This window comes from Myotis myotis, unplaced genomic scaffold (genome assembly GCF_014108235.1).
Source record: "Myotis myotis isolate mMyoMyo1 unplaced genomic scaffold, mMyoMyo1.p scaffold_m19_p_11, whole genome shotgun sequence".
In the NCBI taxonomy this organism is placed as follows: Eukaryota; Metazoa; Chordata; class Mammalia; order Chiroptera; family Vespertilionidae; genus Myotis; species Myotis myotis.
The window spans coordinates 21,648,364-21,668,906 of NW_023416315.1; the positions used below are offsets into that span (position 1 = coordinate 21,648,364).

The window sequence follows — 20,543 nt, forward strand, 5'->3', positions numbered from 1 at the left end:
CGCCTTCTCTAGGCCTCGCGGGCGTTCTTGGCGCGGAGAAGCCAGCTGTCCCTTGGCAGGGATTTCTTCGGAAATGTGTCCAGGTAAGAGGCCACAAGTTTAGCGATTTCAAACGGGCTGGGGCGGGAGTAGGGAGGTGGCCGATGCTTGAGCGGGGCAGGGGAGAGTGGCTGGGTTTGTGCGCTCCCGGGTGACGCTATAGGTGGTCAGCCCACCTACCTCCGCCTAGCTCCCTAAGGTTGGAAAGGGGAGGCCTAAGTGGGAAAGTTGACGATTTCAGCTCCTTGCGCCGCTAAAAACCCAAGGCAACCCATCCATTTTGTAAAAGTATTCAGAATGGATGAGCCAGGGATGGGGGGCATCTAAGAGGAAGAGTCTGGGCGGTGCTGGAATAGGGGTTTGTGTTGGGGAGAAAGAGATGGCGGGACTGGGGAAAACAGAAAAGTTTCTACTCAAACAATGAGGTGGTCAGCAACCGTGGTCGCTGGGGCGGTCTTATTCCCTGGGGCAGACGGCGGTGGTCGCTGGTTTCCAACCAGGTGCGGTCTCTAGGTCTGCCTAGCAGCCAGCGGGAAACCTTTGTTCCCCAAAAGGCCAAGTCAGAAAAGTGGCGTTTGATTTCCAAGGCTTCCAGATAAGTCTTGCCACTTATTTGGACGGTACCGCTATAAACCTGGCTGGGATTTTGCAGCAATTTCTTAGATGTAAAATTGAGATCTTTTGCATATTTTGCAAGGATGCTACCATTGTACTGGCAAATGCCTATATATTTTAAAAAGCTGGCACCGAGGACAAACTAGGGTCAACCATCCCTCCATCAGGGTTGTCCTAAAACAATTTCAAAATAGTCATTTCACTTACATTTTGGAGGGCAGATTCAAATTCCCTCTTTTCCTGTATTAACATCTTTATTCCAATATGTTTTCATATGGTTTCTTGAGCTGGCTATTTTTTTCACAAGCATGCAGTGCATGGGCGAACGGGGGAATCTTAGAGAAAGTAAGTGCTGCCAGTGTGTGTGTGTGTGTGTGTACATATGTGTAAATTTTCACCTCCAAAGTCACTAGTCTTTGTTGAGCACAGGCCCCCAAAGTCTGCCAGAATAAGGCAGCCAAGGAGTGGGCACCCACGCGGCGCTCTCTGCAGCCTGAGCCATCCCTAAAATCCCAGAGCTGCCAGGAGTTTCAAAGACAGAGGCAGTTTACTAGGGACAAAACTAAGAATATTGCAGCTTAGGATGTGCGTGAAAAGGCCTCAACACTCCCCCTATCAGGAGAACAGGACCAGTTCAGTTGTTGGATTTAGAAAAAGAAAAAAAAAAGCGGGCTGCTTTGCACCTGATTGATTCAAAGCAAATACATCAAATATCCCTGGAAATATTACTATTCCTAAAGATGATGTGGAAAAGAATGTCACTGCTTATAAAATTTTTTTCTAATTCTGCAGTAAATGCAGGAATCAGGGCAGTCCAGAATTTTTTGTTAAAGCGGATATGTGAACGTAGCGATGATTTTTCCTCTGTGGGCCAAAGCCCAACTCTATGGCCGGTCTGAGTCTCAAAAACATTCAGATAGAAACTGTTTACTGCCTATCTCAATCTCAGGAACTAGTACATTTTAAGGAACTTTTTGTAATAACAGTTTGATTTTTGTGGTGGTTTGCAAGGGCTTTCTCAGGAGGAGGAATCCGCTGTCCGGTGAACTGCATCGCCAAAGGGTTTATTCCACTCGCCTGGCTGGCCTTTACTTTGGCTCCACAGCCATGGGGGAGGGGTATTACTACCAGGTAGAAATAGGCGATGTTTACTCCTAAATAAAACGTGGGCTCTGGCAGGCCTGGTTGAAGCAAGCAGCCACCGAGTTTTAGGTCAAAGGCATCCAGAAGGCGAGGGAGAAACTCAGCAGCTGGGAAGGAGGGGGAAAGGAAGAGAGACAAACGGGCAAGCGGAGAGAGTGTGTCCTGCAGCCAGCCTTGCTGCAATTGAATCGCTTTTCTTAATCTCTGGAAGGGGGCGGGGGCGGGGGGCACCTGAGGGAAGCCGAGGCGCTCGATAAATGGAATAGTCTATTGAGCAAGCTAACACCTCGGCGTTACAGTCTGGGGAGTGTGGAGCCTTGGGGCGGTCAGGGATGCTGAGAGCTCCAGACCGACTGAGAGGGCTTAACCTGAGCTTCTGCTACGTTGATACCTTCTTGTTCCAACCAGCAGGCCAGTGTGCGTCCCAAGCTTACCCGCAGCCACTTCTTTGGCTTTCGGCGCTGCAGGCCCAGCTTGGGGTTGGGCCGTGGTCCTAGGTCAGAGAGGGGCTCTCACATAGGTTTACACGCTTAAAAAAAACAAAGCAAGAAACAACACAAAGGAAACATCCCAATTGGTTTATTACAAGGGGTGGGGTGCAAGAATAATGCTGGAGAAAAACATCCAGTTCTCCCCAAAGATCGGGGAAGGCCCAAGTGCCAATGCCATGGTCTGGGAGCCAGGAGCCTTCTTGCAGCAGATGCAGCATCAAGCTGACTTCTGTAGCTTGGATTGGCATGTGCATGCTCTTGGATCCCATACAGCCTAGAAGCCCATTTGGCCACCCTACCGGGCCCTGATCAGACCAGGCCAGAGCTGCTTACACAGGGCACTGGGCTTGTGTGACCAGTCCGATCATCAGGGGAGCTGAATTCCGGGAGAGTCCTAGAACATCCTGGAGGGCCTTGGCTTTGAGGGGTCTCTGAACTCCTGGAAAAGGATGGGTCGAATTGTGGGAATGCACAGACTACCATTTTCCGCAGGTCAAGAGGAGGGACTTGGCCTTAGTTTTGCAAAGGGATCTTAACTTCCAAAAAGGTGAAGAAAGACGGGTTTTGATCATAGTCTTTCACTTTATTTTCTTAGCCGCCCCTCTCAAGCAACCTATCCTATGGCCATTGGCCCTTCCCAACCTGTGGTCTGGGTAATCGCTTTCTGCCTCTAGTCTGAAAAGGCACAAAGTCCTGGCCCACTGGCCTGATGGGGCTCGTGTTTTCCTCAAGAAACCCTCTCGTTCTTGTGACCTACTTTCCACTTGGCAGAGCTTTCCGGAGAGGCATGAACAGCACTGGGGGGCAAAGCCCAGCATTTCTCCGCAGCACTGTTGAGCACAGCAGTCCTGTCAGCTCCACCCTCCTGGCAAGGCAAGCCCGGCAAGGACCAGGCCCATCGGAGAAGGGCCCGAGGCTGAGGCGCTCTGACACCTTTCTGTGCTCAAGTTCGTGGGCCTCAGGGGCTTCGCCAGGTTAGAATGTGCCTTGGTCTTGTCCTGAAAGCGACATGGAGAGTGAAGGGTAGTTCCTAATCTCCCGCACTTGGTTCTGCTGCATGGATGCCGCAGCCTCAAGACCCTGTCAGATTGGGAAGAACTGGCTTGCTCTATCACCTTCTCACTTTCCTCTCCCTCCGTTCTTCTCACCTTCTGTCCCTCTCGATCTTGCTTCCTCCCTTTCCCTTTTCTCCGTCCCGGATGCCCAGCCCACAGAGCCAGTAACCTCGGGTAGCAGAGGTGGAAGTGGTTGGAGCGCAGCGCAGCGCAAGCGTTGGCGCGGCCCTGGGGCTCTGCGCTCCCAGTAGCTGCTCCCACAGAGACCGTAGCTGCTTGCATCTCAGAAGCCAGCTCTCGGGCGCTGTCGCCCACTCTCCTGAGAGCTCTTCCTGGGTCCTCTCAGGCTTCACTTCCTCCTTGGACTTGGTTTATACTTGGAAGAACAAGGCTACGTGCCTGACAAATCACCCGGGATGCAAGGGTCTCTCCCCGCGGCGCAGAGCCCTGCCGGTTGGCTGCCTGGGATCTCAGCGCGCAGCAGCCCCAGTCAAGGCCTCCGCAGGGGCTGGAGCTGGTGGGGCAGGCAGGCCTGGGGCATCCTGGGGAGCTGTAGCCCGCAGGCCAGGGGCAAGGCCGCGACCTCCCGGGCTCCACTGGATCCGGCCGGAAAAGGTCTAGTTTCCTGAGACCAGTATGAGGCCCACACTTGGGGGCTAGCGCCAAGGGCCCGCCGTTTCCAGTTGACTTAGAGCAGGTCCTGGCAGCCAAGGAAGAAGGAGACCTGGGGGTCTGCTCAGCAAAGGGCCTATCCCCTAAAGGCTGCCATCTCTGGGCCAGGAGCCCGGCCCTGCCTCGCAGGGAACAGATTTCCTCACCGTGGGCCCCCTTAAAATGCATATACTGCGGGAGTGAGGGCTGCTCTGGCCGGGTTTGGAGGGGAGGAGGAAGGAAGGAGGGGACGGAAGCAGGAGTGTGGTGACACTGGTTTCTGTCACAGGTAGCCTCCAGGAGCATGTGAATGCCAAGGCTGAAGGGAGAACTCGAGAATACTGTGTCAGAGGTGTCTGCTGGCCATCCCTCCTCCGAATTTCCCCTCCTGGTCCTCCCTCAGGGCAAGCCAGAGACCCTGCCTGAAGACCAACGTTCCTTTCACTTCCCTGGAAGGGCTTGGAGCCCGACTGGGTGATGGGGCTGGGGGTGCCTGGACCTGGACTCAGAGTGGGATCGGAGGAGTCTTTCAGGTTGCCAGTTCCTTCCACACCCCCCACTCATGCTAGCCCAGCAAGGTCCACCCAGGAGCAAGCGGGTATGGGCACCAGAGGCCAAGAACCCAACTAGACCCACAGACTGGCAGAGGAGAGTACAGGGGGCCAGGGCATTACACTTTGGGGGAAATTCTGTGTGGGATGCAAACATTAAGTGGCAATTGCCAGCTTCCAGTCGCTCTGGACTTCAGGCACTCACTCTGAGGGTCCTGGTGGCCTAGGGCCAGGTCTGCCACTTTGGGGAGACAGCTCCAGACCTGAATGGACAGAGCTTGAGGCCCTGAGAGGACCCCTCGGACCCCTCGGAGTTTAGAGTGGACGGAGAGCTAGTGGCAAATTCCGAAATAAGGAAGGGGAGCACCCAAGGCAGGCCAGGGTGCGCACCATAAACACCCCGCTGGTTCACAGCGCGGGGCCGCAGGACCCTGCAAACACAGTTCCAAAGAGGGTTCAAGTCAGGGCAGGGGCTGGGCGAGCCCCAGGGCCAGGTTCCTCCCCCGACCCCGGCCACTTCGGGGCGGCCCCCGCAGCTCCCGGCCTTGGGGCTGAGGTATTGGGTGTGCGTCTCGCGGTCCGTCAATACAGATTACATATTTATATCAATCGCGGGCTCGGAGGGCGCCCTCGGAGAGCGGCCCCAAGCCTACGAAATCAAACTGGGAGTGGTCGCGCGGCAACGCTGGCTCAGGATTGGCTGCGGGCGCCCGCCGCGGTGCGGGGGGATTGCTAATCGTATTCAGCATGTTTTGCACAAGAAATGTCAGCCAGAAAGGGCTATCTGCTCCCTTCGCCAAATTATCCCACAACAATGTCATGCTCGGAGAGCCCCGCCGCGAACTCTTTTTTGGTCGACTCGCTCATCAGCTCCGGCAGAGTGGAGCCTGGCGGCGGCGGCGGCGGCACGGGGGGCGGCGGCTACTTCGCCCACGGCGGGGTCTACCTGCCTCCGGCCGCCGACCTGCCCTACGGGCTGCAGAGCTGCGGGCTCTTCCCGGCTCTGGGAGGCAAGCGCAATGAGGCGGCGTCGCCGGGCGGCGGCGGCGGCGGCGGCGGGGGCCTGGGTCCCGGCTCGCACGGCTACCCGCCCGCGCCTATAGACCTGTGGCTGGAGGCGCCCCGGTCTTGCCGGATGGAGCCGCCGGAGGGGCCGCCGCCGCCGCAGCCCCAGCAGCCGCCGCCGCCGCCGCCGCCACAACCCCAGCCCCCGCCGCAGGCCACTTCGTGCTCTTTCGCGCAGAACATCAAAGAGGAGAGCTCCTACTGCCTCTACGACGCGGCGGACAAATGCCCCAAAGGCTCGGCCGCCGCCGCCGAGCTGGCCCCCTTCCCGCGGGGCCCGCCGCCCGACGGCTGCGCCCTGGGCAGCTCCAGCGGGGTGCCGGTGCCCGGCTACTTCCGCCTCTCCCAGGCCTACGGCACGGCCAAGGGCTACGGCGGCGGCGGCGCGCAGCATCTGGGCGCCGGCCCGTTCCCCTCGCAGCCCCCCGGGCGCGGCTTCGACCCGCCACCTGCGCTGGCCTCCGGCTCGGCGGACGCAGCCCGGAAGGAGCGAGCCCTCGATTCGCCGCCGCCCCCCACGCTGACATGCAGCGGCGGTGGCGGGGGCTCGCAAGGCGACGAGGAGGCGCACGCGTCGTCCTCGGCCGCCGAGGAGCTGTCCCCGGCCCCTTCCGAGAGCAGCAAAGCCTCGCCCGAGAAGGACTCCCTGGGTAAGCAGGGCGCGTCACGGGCCGCAGGCTGGCGGGCAGGCTGGCAGGCCTGCCCAGCGCAGGGCAGGAGCAGGAAGCCAGGAGTCCGCGCAGCAGCCGACCGGCCTTGGCCTGAGCTGCAGGCAGCCTGACCTTGTGAACTTGCTTTTTAATATTTGGGCGTGGGGACGCCGTAAAAATTCATGTCCAGCTTAGTGCCCCACACCAAGACGTCCTCTGCGCTGGCCTCAGCTCACCCCGGCTGGGGGCGAGGATCCCGGCGAGCAGCCCCCCTCTCGTGCATGTCCTCCGTGGGCCGGAGCACCCTCACCCGTGGTCTGGGCCCAGGCTGCGAGGCGCGGCCCACGCGGGGGAGGGGAGGGAGGGAAAGTGTCTCGCCCGCAGATAGCACGGATGTTTGTAAGGCATCCAAAATAAGCAGCCGCCAGCACCAATAAATAAGCCCATTAACCGGCGAAGTTCGAGTTTACGATCCCCCATGCTTTTTTCAAAGTTGCTGCAGGGGCGGGAATCCTTGTTGCGGGTAGAAGAAAGGCAAATGCGGCCCGGGAGCCGGGGCCCTGAGCTGAGAGGCAGAGAGGGACCTTTTCGCTTCCCCTGGAACTCAGAGTCGCCAGACTGCATGTCCCTGGCTCCTGGAGAGATGTGAGGGCAGGCAGGCCCTTGACCCCAATCAGTTTTTTTGTGTGTGTGCATGCCTTCCCCAAGTCCCAACTATGTCCGTCTTCCTCTCCTCGCCAGGCCTTGGGCAAGGAGGGGGCTGCAGTGAGACACAGCTATGCTGCCCAACCCCCTACCAAGTAAGCACCCCAGACCCCAGGCTGGGGGGCTACAGGAAATGCTTGTATGTCTTGGGGCACAACTCAAAGGAAAAAATAAGGCATTAAGTTCAAGGTATACAGGCCTGATCTCCCAGGCCCTTCGTTCTGCAAGCACCTGGCAGCTTTGTGCTAAAACAGGTGTTTGGAAAGAAGTGGATGAAAATGTGAATTGGGAGGGTGGGTGTAGATTGGGGGCCCACTGGATTTTGCACGTTCCTTTTGGAGGAACTGCTCTTCCTGGGCAAGCAAGCTAACGGGGAGCGGGGAGCACACCTCTGTGTGTGTGACTTAGGGCATCCCTCTTGTGGCAGAGGAGGCCCAAATTCACCCCGGTAGTCAGCCCGCATTGCCTGGATTTAACCTTCTCTTTATTCCCTTAAAATGCCAGGCAATACCAAAGGCGAAAACGCAGCCAACTGGCTCACGGCAAAGAGCGGCCGGAAGAAGCGCTGCCCCTACACGAAGCACCAGACGCTGGAGCTGGAGAAGGAGTTTCTGTTCAACATGTACCTTACTCGAGAGCGGCGCCTCGAGATCAGCCGCAGCGTCCACCTCACGGACAGACAAGTTAAAATCTGGTTTCAGAACCGCAGGATGAAACTGAAGAAAATGAACCGAGAAAACCGGATCCGGGAGCTGACAGCCAACTTTAATTTTTCCTGATGAAGCTCCAGGCAATGCCGTTTTGTTTTTGTTTGTTTCTCCCCCTGCTTCCAGAGAGCCATTCTCCTCCCTCTGTCTTCAGCCTCTTCCCAGGAACTCGCACCTGTGCGGGCGCCCGTTCCTCCCTCCCACACTCGCCATTTCGCTGGCCATTACATCAGTGCAGGGCTGGTTTGTTCTGACGTTTTGTTTCTTTGTCTGTTTGCTAGGTGCTGGTTTTTTGTTGTTGTGTTCTGGGGTAAAGCCATATCGCTCTAAAATCCTATGTAGATAAAGATTGTCCCAAGTGTCAAGTGCGAACTGGGATGGTTTGTCGTCTGGATGACTCCACTGCTCAAAATGGCCCCTGTGCTCCCGGTGGAGCTGGTTTCCTGCGGGGGGCCGGGCAAACCCAGCCGGAAGGCCAGGTCCCATTGTAGGCGCTGAGGTGTCTGGCCTGAGGTCAATGGTGCAAGGAGCCACCAGCGGGCCCCCAGGCCTGAAGTGTTGGGCTGTGTTTAATCAGGGGATACAGGCCCTTGGGTTTCTTTTCTCTTTCTTCCTTTCTTCCTTGGCAAAGAGAAGGGCTTATGAGCATGGGCATACAGGTTGACAAAAGGGCTTGACTTTGGCTGATTGGAACATGGAGGGAGTCAGGAAGATGACATTTTCCTTCCTCTGTAAGATATCCCAGCTTTAAAAGAAAGAAAGAAAAAAGAAGGGGGAAAAAAAAAGACCAGGATAAGGAAACTCCTCTTCCAGTTTGTGTAAGGTCTTGCATTGTGGGACTAAATTATTTCCCTTTCCTCTGAATTTCCATATCCTCTGGCTATAGATAAATAATCTGATGTAGTTCTGTTTATACATGTGGATTTAGTGGATTTTTGTCATAAAGTAATCGTTACCACTGGTAACACAAGACAAGCACACCACAACTCTCCCTATCTTGTGGAGGTTTGTCCCCCCCCTTTTTTATTTCTTCCTTTTTTTTTTTTTCTTTCCAAAATTCATGGAAGCCGAGGAGGGCTGGGGCAAGCGGAATAGACTAGAGAGGGAGACATTGTTTGGTTTCCTTTATACTGTGAAGTTACATGCATAAAAGGGTCAAACCTGTAGGTGCAGAAAAAGAAAAAAAAACTATAAATGCAAATCTGTATAAATGTCTATTATTATGAAAAATTGCCAATCTTGTTTTATGCAAATGCATTCTATCGTTATTATAAATGTTAGTTCTAGCTCTATTTACTTCTAATCTTAAATCAGAATAAATTAATATTGTAATGCTGCTGTGCGTGGAAAAAAAAAGATGATGTTTATGTTCTTATAGAAGAATAAAAGCTGTGGAATGAAGCTTTTTAATTTTACCTCTTTTTTTGACTTCTTATCTTCACCTTCCACTTTATCCCGTCCACCACTTTTACAACAGGAGGACTAGCCCGCGCCCCCTGCAATTACTTTAGGCATCTATTTAAATATTACCTAGACAGTCGTAATTTGTCTGGGCCCTATAGCCCTGGTGCCGTAAGGTTTGTCGGCTTTTGTTCAGTTTTATGACTTGCTAGTATATCTGGATTGTGGCTGTCTTGGACCGGTGGTTTCAGTTGAGAGAGGAGCTTCATAGACAGAGGAAGCCAAACAGGATTTCTTTCGGGAGCCCCAGGGAGGCTCGCACAGGCTGGTTATTTTGTGGGTCCCCTGGTCCTAGATGACCCCCAGTCTAGGAATCCCGGGAGCAGGCTGGGCCCACAGCGCCTCACTAGCGTCCGAGGCAGCGATTAGGTAGACCGCGGCCGGGCTGCCTGGACCCCCCCCCCCCTCCCCAGCACAGCCTCCCCCACCTGGTCGCCCTCCGCGGGGCCACGCGTTTCCTGCTCGCGGGAGGTGGGGGGAGGCGACGGCAGGGGGGAGGGGGCGCGGGAGCGCGCGCCCCGGCTGGCTGCCTGGCTGGGAGGGAGAGAGGGGGAGAGCGAGCGGTGGGGAGCGAGCGCGGGAGGCCGAGACCAGACAGGGAGCCGGGCTCGGGGCTGTCCCTGGCGCTTGTGAGTCTCCCAGGGCTGCCGCCGCTCGGCGCCCGCTTGCTGAGCTGCAAGATTTGGGGAACCAGCGCGCACACTGCTCGCTCTCTCTTCTCGCTCTCTCCCCTCCTTCTATTTTCCTCTCTCGCTGTTAACTTACTTCCCTCCCTCTCCAAGGTTTACCTTACAGGGGCCGGTGGCTTCTCCCTCCGTAATGCCTTAGCGGCAGCCCCGGACACTGGCAGCGGCGGGCGCAGGTTGGCGAGGGGCCGGGCCGGGTGCGATCGCAGGGTTCTCCCTTGGCTGCGGCGGCGGCGGCGGCGGCGGCTGCAGCGGCGGCGGCGGCGGTGGCGGCGGCGGGCAAGCACCAGAACTGGTCGGTGATTTAGGTAGTTTCCTGTTGTTGGGATCCACCTTTCTCTCGACAGCACGACACTGCCTTCATTACTTCAGTTGAAATCGTCTCCAGGTACCTGTGCGCGCGGAGGCCGGGCCGGGCGGGGCATCCAGGCTCTGGTCGTGCCAGGCCTGTGGTGGCAACCTCGGCTTTCCCCGCGCAAGAACCTCGTCCCTGCTTCCTTCTCAGAGCTCTGGCAGGCTGCTGGCCTCACCCGCATCTCCACCTGGCCCCTGCAGGTACGGTCAGGTTAGCTGAGCCTTAGCGGACGCCGGGGGCGTGGTAGGAATTCTGGGCCCGGGGCCATTCAAGGTCAGGGGCGCACACTTCCATCCCGAGCTTCTCGGGCTCATGGCCCGTGCCTGACCAGGGACCCCGCCATTCTCCTGCAAAGCCAGGGCAGCATCAGCCCCAATCCAGGGCAGGAAATAAGAAAAGATCCCTTTGCCAGTGAACACTCCGCTCCAACTAGAACGGACAAGGCAGACGGGGGCTGGCATCCTGGCCTTGTCACTTACCCTTCTCTCTTGTAGCCGCTTTCCGCTCCCAGGAGCCGCTGTGGACTCTTTCCTTCCCTCTTTCCTCTTTCTTCTCTACCCTCTTTTCTTTACTTCATCCCTTCTTTCCTTCCCTTTTCTTCAATTCTGTTTATTTTCTTTGATCTCTCTGTCCATTTCCCTCCCTATCTCCATTTCCTCTTCTCTCCAGCTCTTCCTTCTGGAGGGACCTAGCTAGGGCTGGCTTGGGAAGAGCCAGGGTGGAGGCTGTCTTATTTTTTCTCTCTCTCTCTGTACTCTCAAGTAGAGATCGTGTTCTGACAAGGAAGGGTTCGCTGGGGCGTCTGTCGCGGGCTGTGGATCTGAGCGCAGACACGGCCTCGGTTATGATCACGACCGGATGGCGGCGGCCTTGCGTTCCTACTCCATCGGTCAGCAACAGCAGCCCGGGCGATCCGCTGGGGGAGCATTACCGAGGTTTTTGCAAGGAGGCCTTCGCCAGCTTCCCTGGAGGCCGGAGGCTGGGACCTGGGCTCAGGCTCAGCCAGGCTCCTGGAGGGCACTCTCCGGAAGCTTCCTGGGCTCTCGGGCCCTGCAGGTCTCAGCTCCGGCTTTAACCGCGATAAGGGGGCCTCGCCAGGGCAAAGACTGGCTGCTTGCTTGCCAGTAGCTTCTATCAGGTTCAGAGTCAGGGGATGTTGGATATGGCATCCTTGTGCAGAAGACTGCTGGAGAAAGGGACCCTTCTAGCAACCGTGTTCCAAATAATAGGGGAAAGGAATTCTAAATTCCTGAGCCATTGGAATACAAAGTCGAGTCCGTATTCAAGTTGTGCTGGAAGCCAGTCGGAGGAGTCTCATTTTTACCGGGAGCTAAAAACAACCTCCATCCCTCTCCAGCCCCCACCCACTCGCTCGCACGTGGGGCCTTCGGGCTGCTTCCATCCAGCAGCACTGCTCAGCTTTGGGCCCCGGCACTGTTTTCACTTCTTAGCCCCGGTTCTGGGTCCTGTTATCTGAAAGGCCCACACGGTGTTACCCTCAACGCCTCTGTCATTTTCAGGACCCGAGTAGTGGATTTGTTTTGGAGGCCAAGGTTTTAGAACTCTGGGCAAAAAGAGACAGTTTGTAACCACTCCCATTTATTCTTTATGCACACACAACCCCTTTTACTTCCAAAATGAAAGCAGACATAAAAACCTGAATGGTCTCTCCTCAAACCTCTGGGCTGAAGAGGGATATTTTTGGTTTTGGAACACCCCCCCCCCCCCATTTTAGGCACCAGTGAGGATCAGTTAACACTCAAGCCCTGCTAATTACTTAGTAGCTGTCCAATTTTGGGGGGCTAAGGCTATTTAAAGGACGGCCTTTCTACTTAAAAAATACTATAAATAATTCGTGTCTTCTCTGGGTACAAAAAAAGTGGAAAAGGCAACCCGTTTGCAGACAATTACAATTAGGAGTGAAGGTTTCCTCCGGGTTAATTTTCTTAATGAAAATCTCAGAGGTTCCCCAAACTGCGGGATATTTGGGACACCTTGGGCTGTGGAGGGGATGGGAATAGCCCGGAGGACTTTATACGGGAAGGACAAATATTAGTGCGGGAGGGAACTGAGGTGGCCAGGACCCCCTGGCCAGTGGTAGGAGTTTATTGTGTTGGTCACTTCCCTCTTCCTTCTTCCGGAGAGGGACCCGGTTGGTCTCCCTGTGGCTTTTCAGCTGGGGGGAGAGCATGACATTTGAAGGTCCCCATTGAGGGATAGGGGTGTATCAGGGTTTGGGGAGGGGTTACTGGGACTGTTGGGGAGATTGAAGGCAAAAAAAAACAAGAGATGGAAGCAGCCCAGTCCACCCGCCCGCCCTCGCCGCCAGGGAAGTGGGCTAATGAGAAACACACTCTTGCAGGCACAGTGTTCACACGTGAATTTAATTACCCCGTTTTTTAGGAGTCGCTGCTTTCCGCTTGTATTTGGTGGGGTTTTTTCTTCCTTCCAATTAACAAAGAGGCCAATTTACCCCTGAAAGGCTTTGGGAGGTGAGAAGCACCCTCCTCAATCTGGTCAAGCTGAGGGATGGGATTAAAGTCAATGCCCCATGCCCCTCCCCGGTTTAATTTCTGGCCCTGGCCTTGAGCTGTGGCCGCCTCACGTTGGGTCTTGTAACTCCGCTGAGCCGCCGGGCCGCGTGGGTTAGCCAGGCGGGCCCGCCAGGGGCAGTGGCCAGGAAGGGAGGAAGGAAGGAAGGACAGAAGGAGGGAGGCCTGAAGGATTCATACTGGGCCCGGAGGCCAGCCTCTCCGGAGCGGGCCTCGTGACTACTGAGCGGCCAGGTCTCTTAGGCCAAATTCGCCTGTTATGCTGCCTCGTAGGGGGCTTTTTTGCAGCTCGGGTTAGGGGAGTGCGACTAGCAGAACTCAGCATTAGAGCCTCGGAGGTCGGAGCACGGGGCTGGGGCGCCAGCTGTGTCCAAGGGAAGGGGGGGTCATGGAACGCTGGCCCCAGCAGGCCCCCAAACACTGGGCTCAGCGCTGGCTGGCTGCTCCCTGGTCTGACGCTCGCTGGAGACTCAGCGGTACATTGGGAGCTGCCTGGACACCCTGCGATCGGGTCAGGCCGACCCCAGGGGCCCTCCACAGGCTGTGTCCTCCGGACGGCCTGTCCCTGGCCAGCGCGCCCCGGCAGGGCCCGCGGCGGCTCCGTTTGGGACGGCTACTGCGTTGAATTTGACTTTCTGAAGCCACCCCGGGTAAACTCGCATCTCCGGGGACTGCGGGGGATTATTTACAGGGAGCCCGCCAACCAAACACAACAGTCTAATTTAACCTTTCCAAGTCCTCGTAAATTTTTACAACTGGGAGCCACGGCGAGGTAAACGAATCTGTTGGTCGTTCCCAACTTCCCACCAGCCTGTGTGGCTTCTGAAACAATAACTCCTTATGAAATATAAATATAGATTTAAATACAGTAGAGCGAGAATGCGATTTGGTTGCTTTTTTATGGCTTCAATTATTGTCTAATTTTATGTCGGGGGGCTCTGCCGGCCGCACTCGCACGCGGGGCCCGCGCCGGGCTGATGGCGTGATTAATTGTGATATAAAATAGTCCGCTGAAGAAGTGTGTGTCTGGTGGTGGCGGCGCGAAGGGGAGGGAGTCCAGACGCAAGGCCAGATTTGATCTTTTAATCTTCGTTGGCCACAATTAAAACAAACCCGATCGTTGAGCGCTGCGATCTCTTTGCATAAAAACATATGGCTTTTGCTATAAAAATTATGACTGCAAAACACCGGGCCATTAATAGCGTGCGGAGTGATTTACGCGTTATTGTTCTGCTGGGCGGCCACGTGACGCGCGTGGCCAATGGGGGCGCGGGCGCCGGCAACTTATTAGGTGACTGTACTTCCCTCCCCGGTGCCACCAAGTTGTTACATGAAATCTGCAGTTTCATAATTTCCACGGGTCAGGCCGGCCGGCAGGGCGCGGGGTGCGGCGATGGCCACCACGGGGGCCCTGGGCAACTACTATGTGGACTCCTTCCTGCTGGGCGCCGACGCCTCGGACGAGCTGGGCGCCGGACGCTATGCTTCGGGGGCCCTGGGTCAGCCCGCCCGGCAGGCGGCGGCACTGGCCGAGCACCCCGACTTCAGCCCATGCAGCTTCCAGTCCAAGGCGGCGGTGTTCGGCGCCTCCTGGAACCCGGTGCACGCCGCGGGCGCCAACACGGTGCCCGCGGTCTATCACCACCATCACCACCACCCCTATGTGCACCCCCAGGCGCCCGTGGCGGCGGCGGCGCCGGATGGCAGGTACATGCGCTCCTGGCTGGAGCCCACGCCTGGTGCGCTCTCCTTCGCGGGCTTGCCCTCCAGCCGGCCTTACGGCATTAAACCTGAACCGCTGTCGGCCAGAAGGGGTGACTGTCCCACGCTTGACACTCACACTTTGTCCCTGACTGACTATGCTTGTGGTTCTCCTCCAGTTGATAGAGAAAAACAGCCCAGCGAAGGCGCCTTCTCCGAAAACAATGCTGAGAATGAGAGCAGCGGAGACAAGCCCCCCATCGATCCCAGTAAGTGTCTCCTCCCTCCAAACTGGCTGCCGCCTCCACGCTGGCCACCCGGATCTGCCAGCCCGCCAGCTTTCTCTGGAGCCCGCCTTTGCACGCCTGGGAGCCTCCCGAGCAGAGGCCCGGAGCCAGAAGTTGCTGTTTGGGACTCCTCGGACGGAGGCCCCAAGTCCACAGCACAGCGCCTTGACAAGCGGCCCGCTGGGCTGGGGGGAGGAGGTGGCTGCTACCGAGAGAGGGGGCGGGGCGGTGCTGCGGGCAGCGCCAAGACCGGCCACCCTCTCGCTGCTGCCCCGGACCAGGACCGAGATCCTTTGGGCCGTTCTTCGAAAGCAGCGTCCGTCACAGAGTCTTTTGTGACTAAATTATCCCCGAGCGGTGGCTGCCTGCCTGCGCCCGGACGCTGGGGAAGACGGCCGATTCCCTCCACTTGTCGTCAGCCGGTGGCGGTGTAAATCCTGCCCAAGATGAGGCTGCAAGCTACCGGGCCATGAGGGCCCCCAGGCCAGATTATTCTAATAAACTGGAGAAGTGATCAACCGCCTTGGGGCTCCTAGGGGCCAAATATAGGCCTGCGCGCTCCCACGGCCTCCCAGGGTCAAACAAGGAGTGGGGAGAGCAGAAGGAAAGGTGGGGAAGGGAGGACGCAGCGTTATTGCGGGGGAGCAGAGAATATTAATCTTGCCACGCGAATACAGGGCAGCATGGTCTCCCCCTGCCTGGCAAGAAGAAGATCCGTTTTCCAATTTCACTCATCACACAATGTTCTGAAAGTGGGTGGGGAGAGGAAAGAACAAGAGCACCGAGGAGGAGAAAGGAGGGCCTCCGAGGGGAGGGGAGCGGAGATTTTACTGCGCGCAATTGTAAGTGACCGTCCCGCTTCTGTCTGCCAGGGGTCCATTGTGTCCCAGGCTCTGCCGCCTTCCCTAACCAATTCAGCAGCATCCTGCACGGTGGCCGGAGGCCCCAGGAGATCCTCCAGCCCCCAGCCCAGGTGGTGGTGGTGGGGGGTGTGTGCTTCTCCTTCTAAATCCCATTTCTCTCCCCCCACAACCCCCGCAGGCAACCCGGCTGCCAACTGGCTTCACGCTCGCTCCACGCGGAAGAAGCGCTGCCCCTATACTAAACATCAAACGCTGGAACTGGAGAAAGAGTTTCTGTTCAACATGTACCTCACCAGGGACCGCAGGTACGAGGTGGCCCGACTGCTCAACTTGACTGAAAGGCAGGTCAAGATCTGGTTCCAGAACCGCAGGATGAAAATGAAGAAAATCAACAAGGACCGAGCAAAAGACGAGTGATGCTACTTGAGTTCATTTCGGAAAGCAGATGGAATGAGAGGGCAAGAGAAAGGACTGCCTGTCCCCTTCTCCCACCCCCATACCACCCAAGCCTCCAGCACCCCCGCACAAAGCGGCCAAACTCCAGGCCTCATCTCTCCCCCCGGCAAACCTTTCTCAGGCTGGCTCCTTGGCCTGCCGCTTTCATGGAGGAGGTATTGTAAGCTTTCCATTTTCTGTTAAGACAAATAAATAAATAAATAAATAAATAAATAAATAAATAAATAAATAGAAGGGGGCATTAGCGCTGATGGCTGTGTGTACGCTACCTTGTATATATTTTATAAAATCTACCTGTTCCTGACTTAAAACAAACAAACAAACAAAAAAACCCAACTACCTTTTTATAATGCACAACTGTTGACTGCGGGCTGTATAGATTTTAGTCTGTGTAGTTAATTTAATTTGCTCTTTGTTCGGCAGAGCGATCTGCCCGATACTTGAACACTGTGTTTTATTGTGGTAATTATGTTTTTGTGACTCAAACTTCTGTGCTGGGTGACACACCCGTTGTGATTGTGAAAGATAGAATTCAATTTGAACTCAGGTTGTTTATGAGGGGGAGACAATTGCATAGAGTATAGCTCTGTAGTGGAATATGTCTTCTGTATAACTAGGCTGTTAGCCTTTGATTGTAAATTAGCTGTAAGGATTTCTCAGTGAAATAATTTTTTTTTTTTAAAGAAAGGGTTCTCTGGGATGCATAGATTCATGGTTTTCTCCACTTTTGAAATCCAGGCATTTTAGTTTCTACATGCTCTATAGACCTGTCTGGTCTAGTGTATATAATCCACATATGAAAGAAAAAGCAATCAGACCAGCTTGAATACTGTGTTTGCACCAGACAAACAGGGAGGAAATTCGGAGCTATACGTATGTGCAGAAGGTGACTACCTATGGTTTATGTTTAATTTTAACTGGGGGAAAGTGATACTGTAATGGAGCTAATTTTATTGATAATAAATTATGCATTGTGAAACTGCCAGTGGGCTACGGTAGATTTGTATTCTTGACGAATCTGGGGTTTCCATTGGGGGCTGAACATACACTGTATATTTTGCAATAGTTACCTCGAGGCCTACTGACCAAATTGTTGTGTTGAGATATTTAACTTTTTGCCAAATAAAATATATTGATTATTTTATTTTATTTTTGCGGGTCAGCTCTTTGCATCTTCTCCTGGGGCAGGGGGGCCTTGATAGTCTCTGGGTGGGGCCCTGTGGGGTGGAAGAGGACAGAACCTCCATTTTGCTCTGCGGGGCTTTGGGGAGCTGGAACCTACGGCAGAGCCACGGGCTGGCCTGAGGGCTCACACAGGCCGGCTGCTCAGCAGCCCCAACAGCGGAGTAAAGGAGGAAGGCGGGGGAAAGCCGGGAACACGGGGCGGCGAGGCCCGGGTCCCCCACTTTGTGTCCATTTGCCAGAAGGCCAGGAGGTCTCTGAGGAACTGGGCTGGCATCTGGGGTATCGCTGGCCAGCACCACTCTTCCATCTTGGCGCCCCAAGAATTGCCCAAACGGAGACTGCTGGGCCTTCCCTGGTGGTGGTGTGTGTGTGTGGGGGGGGGGGGGGCAGCGGGACCACGAGCTGAGGGCCTGCTTTCTAAAGAGGGAAACGGGAGCCCGATCGCCCCAACAACGTGGCTTCGGGAACAGATGTTTGGAAGCTCGCAAGCTCTCGGGAGACGAAGGCCTGCGCCCCTGCACCCCCACCTCCTGTAGGGCAGGAGGCCCGGGGGTGCTGGGCCCTGATCCGCGCGCCCCTCCCCGAGCACAAGTCCTGGCAGAGGCAGGGCCCAGGCAAGCGAGGAGCCGGAGCGCCATAAAAGAAAATGAGGGCTGTTACTGTTTATGGGGTGTAAAGGGCTGCGGGGGAACGGCACAGCCTCGGAGCCCGAGCGCCTTCTAGATGTGACCGGAGGGTTCGGCCTCATCTCCCCCTTTTCTTTTCTTGCTCCCGGCACCCCCCCCCCCCCCCCCGCCTCATCCCCCGCGACTTCTGCAAAGGTATCTGGATTCGGACACGTAAAAGGGGAACCAGGGCGCCGCGCCGGGGATGGGGCGCCCCTCACCCCCCCACCCCACCCCCACCCCGCCGCCAGGTTGGACGCCCTGTGTTGTTGCAGACAGAAGGGACTTCAAAGAATGGGCACGCAGGGTGCGCCATAAAGGCCGGGTCTGCGAACCGTCTGGAATTCGGCCCTTAATGAGTTTACAACTGTCCAGCCCCAATTAAGATTTTCCACCAAAGCCCTTTCATTTGTTTGCTCTGTCTGCCGCCGATAAAGCGGTTGCGGAAACAGCCCTCTTTTATGGGCACTGCCCTCTCGGCAGCGCAGATTCCGGACCCACGCAGACCCCTCGACCCCCCCTTCCCCCGGGACCCGGCCTCGCGGGCTCCGGGAGTGGGGCGCCGGGCCCGCGGCGGTGCCGACGAAGTTCGGGCGCGGCGGCGAGGGCTGCAGTGCTGCGAGCCGGCCAGCAGATGGCAGTGTGACTCCACGCAAGAGGCGCCCACGCCGCCATCTCCCGCCGCCGCCACCCTGGAAAGTTCCTAAGATGTCGACTTGACGCGAGCCTTTCTGGAACCTGAGCCCCAGATCTGAGTGCACAGCAGCGGTGTACTTTCCCGTCCTGCTCCCACTAGGGAGGATGCCTCACTGGGAAACGAGCGAGCGGCGCGGCGGGGGCTCGCGGACCGGCCCCCTCTGGCCCCCTCCACCGCGGGGGCCCAGCCCGGCAGGACTGCAGCTCCCGGCGCGCGGACCCGGCTGGGGTCACGGTCTCCAGCCCCGGACACGCCTGGGTGCAGCGCGCGCTCGGAGAACCCAGCTGACTGGCGGACAGACACCGGGACTAACGGCCTACAGCCCCCCCTGGACCTGGTGACCCCCCCAGAGGGTGTGCAGAGGGCGCAACCGGGCCAAAGGTCCTGGAGCCCGGGGACCCCCAGAGGCTGCGCCCTGGCAAAAGCCCCGGAGGAGTCAGCACCCACGGGTGAGCCAGAACCCGGGGACTCGGCTGCCTTGAATATGTGACAATAAAAATTAAGCGGCTGGAAATGGGGGGTAGACATTCTTGGTCTGTTTAGTGTAGGTCGGGCGGCCGAGTTGCCTAGAAATGGGCATCCTTGGGGACAGACCAGGCACTGCTTTGGTTATTCTAAAATAAAGGTGATGTTTAAAAGAATTAAAATAACACCCTAGCTCCAGAATAGGCGCTCACATCGCGAAAGCCGCTCCTGCTTTCTCTCGCCGCTGAATTTCCTGGACAGTGGAGATACTGAGGCTGCTCTGGCATCCTCTGCTCAGGAGCCAGGAGGAGGGAGGGGACCCCATCAGGCCCATCCCGCCCCCCACCCTCGGGGAGAACCTGCCCGTCCGTCCGGAGCCTCCCAGGAGGCACCCCGAGAGCTGAGAAGCAGCCCCGGGTGCAACATAGTTTCCCAGAGAAAACGCAAAAGCAAACAGGACTCTCCGAAGAAGCACCCCCAGCCTGTGAACACGGCACCGCGCGTTTATTTGGATTGTAAGAGTCTCTGCCAAGCCCACAAAATGTTTACAGCCTGCATCGCCGGCTGTACACGCTATAAAACGGGGGACTGGATTTTGGCTGACATCTCTCGGGGGTGTTCCTCCCTCTCCCGCGTGTGCTCTCTCTCCTTCCCTTTCTCTGTCTATATACACACGTTGGCATTACAGACACACGCCTTCATTACATTTCATTATATAACCTGGTGTCTCACAGCAGCTGATGGCGAGAAGGGTTTTATAACTTCCCAAGCGCTGTCCGGGGCCCGGCATCCCACAGCAGATGGAAAGGTCGGTTTATGTCGCTACAGATAAATGGCAAAGGAGCAGGTCGGTGGCCACTGCTTCTCTCCCCAGGTCCCGGAGCCCAGGTAGGTGCAGGCCGGGGCATCTCAGAGGCCTCCTGCATTGCCAGGCGGAAGGAACCTCTCTTGCCCTTGGCCTGCCTGTGGCTGGGAAGTGGCTCTCCCAGCTCGGCTGCCCTGCCCAGGACCCGCTTCCCCAGAAGCCGCCTGGATGAGATCCCCTGGCAGCCCCAGCTCCTGGGCACTCCTCGGGGATGGACCTGTCCCCCTGCCATGACTGGGGGCTGCTTACTGGACGGAGAGCTGATGCCCGGGTCGCTCGTGGGGCGCGGATAGGAACCGCAGCCGCAGTTTCTTTAGAGAAGCCGCAGAGTTCTGGCAGGCTCCACTCGCTGCCCGAAAGCTGGGTTTACATTCTTGGCTGGATTTAAATGTTGAGGACAATCCGATAACAAAAAGTCGGGGAAACACAGATTGCTTGGCACACAGGGACCCAGCGCCAAGGCGGCTGAGGCCCGCGTCTTTATCTAAGGACAGGGGGCAAGGAGAACCCCGTCTACACGTGCCTGTTTCGGCCGCGTCAGGGAGTATTTCTGTGACTATGATCACGAATAACCCAGGGCAATGGTGTCTTTTCAGCCAAATATGTAGGAAACCAATGGCTCAAGAACACGCG

At 56.7% G+C, this 20,543-nt stretch overlaps 2 protein-coding genes across 2 annotated transcripts; both read left to right on the forward strand.

The window, feature by feature from the left end:
- Positions 1-5,067: 5,067 nt before the first annotated feature.
- HOXA10 (homeobox A10) lies at positions 5,068-9,073 on the forward strand. The gene is made up of 2 exons (XM_036327797.1): positions 5,068-6,260; positions 7,470-9,073. The coding sequence occupies exons 1-2, from the start codon at positions 5,309-5,311 to the stop codon at positions 7,742-7,744; spliced, it is 1,227 nt and encodes a 408-aa protein (XP_036183690.1). The 5' UTR covers positions 5,068-5,308; the 3' UTR covers positions 7,745-9,073.
- A 1,988-nt stretch (positions 9,074-11,061) lies between these two features.
- HOXA9 (homeobox A9) lies at positions 11,062-17,015 on the forward strand. The gene is made up of 2 exons (XM_036327798.1): positions 11,062-14,696; positions 15,756-17,015. Exons 1-2 carry the CDS (start codon positions 14,120-14,122, stop codon positions 15,992-15,994), a joined length of 816 nt encoding a protein of 271 aa, XP_036183691.1. The 5' UTR covers positions 11,062-14,119; the 3' UTR covers positions 15,995-17,015.
- The last annotated feature ends 3,528 nt before the right edge of the window (positions 17,016-20,543 follow it).

Excerpts from the sequence above, each read along its gene's own strand:
- HOXA10 (XM_036327797.1), top strand. The coding sequence starts at position 5,309 with ATGTCAGCCAGAAAGGGCTATCTGCTCCCTTCGCCAAATTATCCCACA. Across the intron at positions 6,261-7,469 it reads GCCCGAGAAGGACTCCCTGG|GCAATACCAAAGGCGAAAAC; the intron begins GTAAGCAGGGCG and ends TTAAAATGCCAG.
- HOXA9 (XM_036327798.1), top strand. The coding sequence starts at position 14,120 with ATGGCCACCACGGGGGCCCTGGGCAACTACTATGTGGACTCCTTCCTG. Across the intron at positions 14,697-15,755 it reads CAAGCCCCCCATCGATCCCA|GCAACCCGGCTGCCAACTGG; the intron begins GTAAGTGTCTCC and ends CAACCCCCGCAG.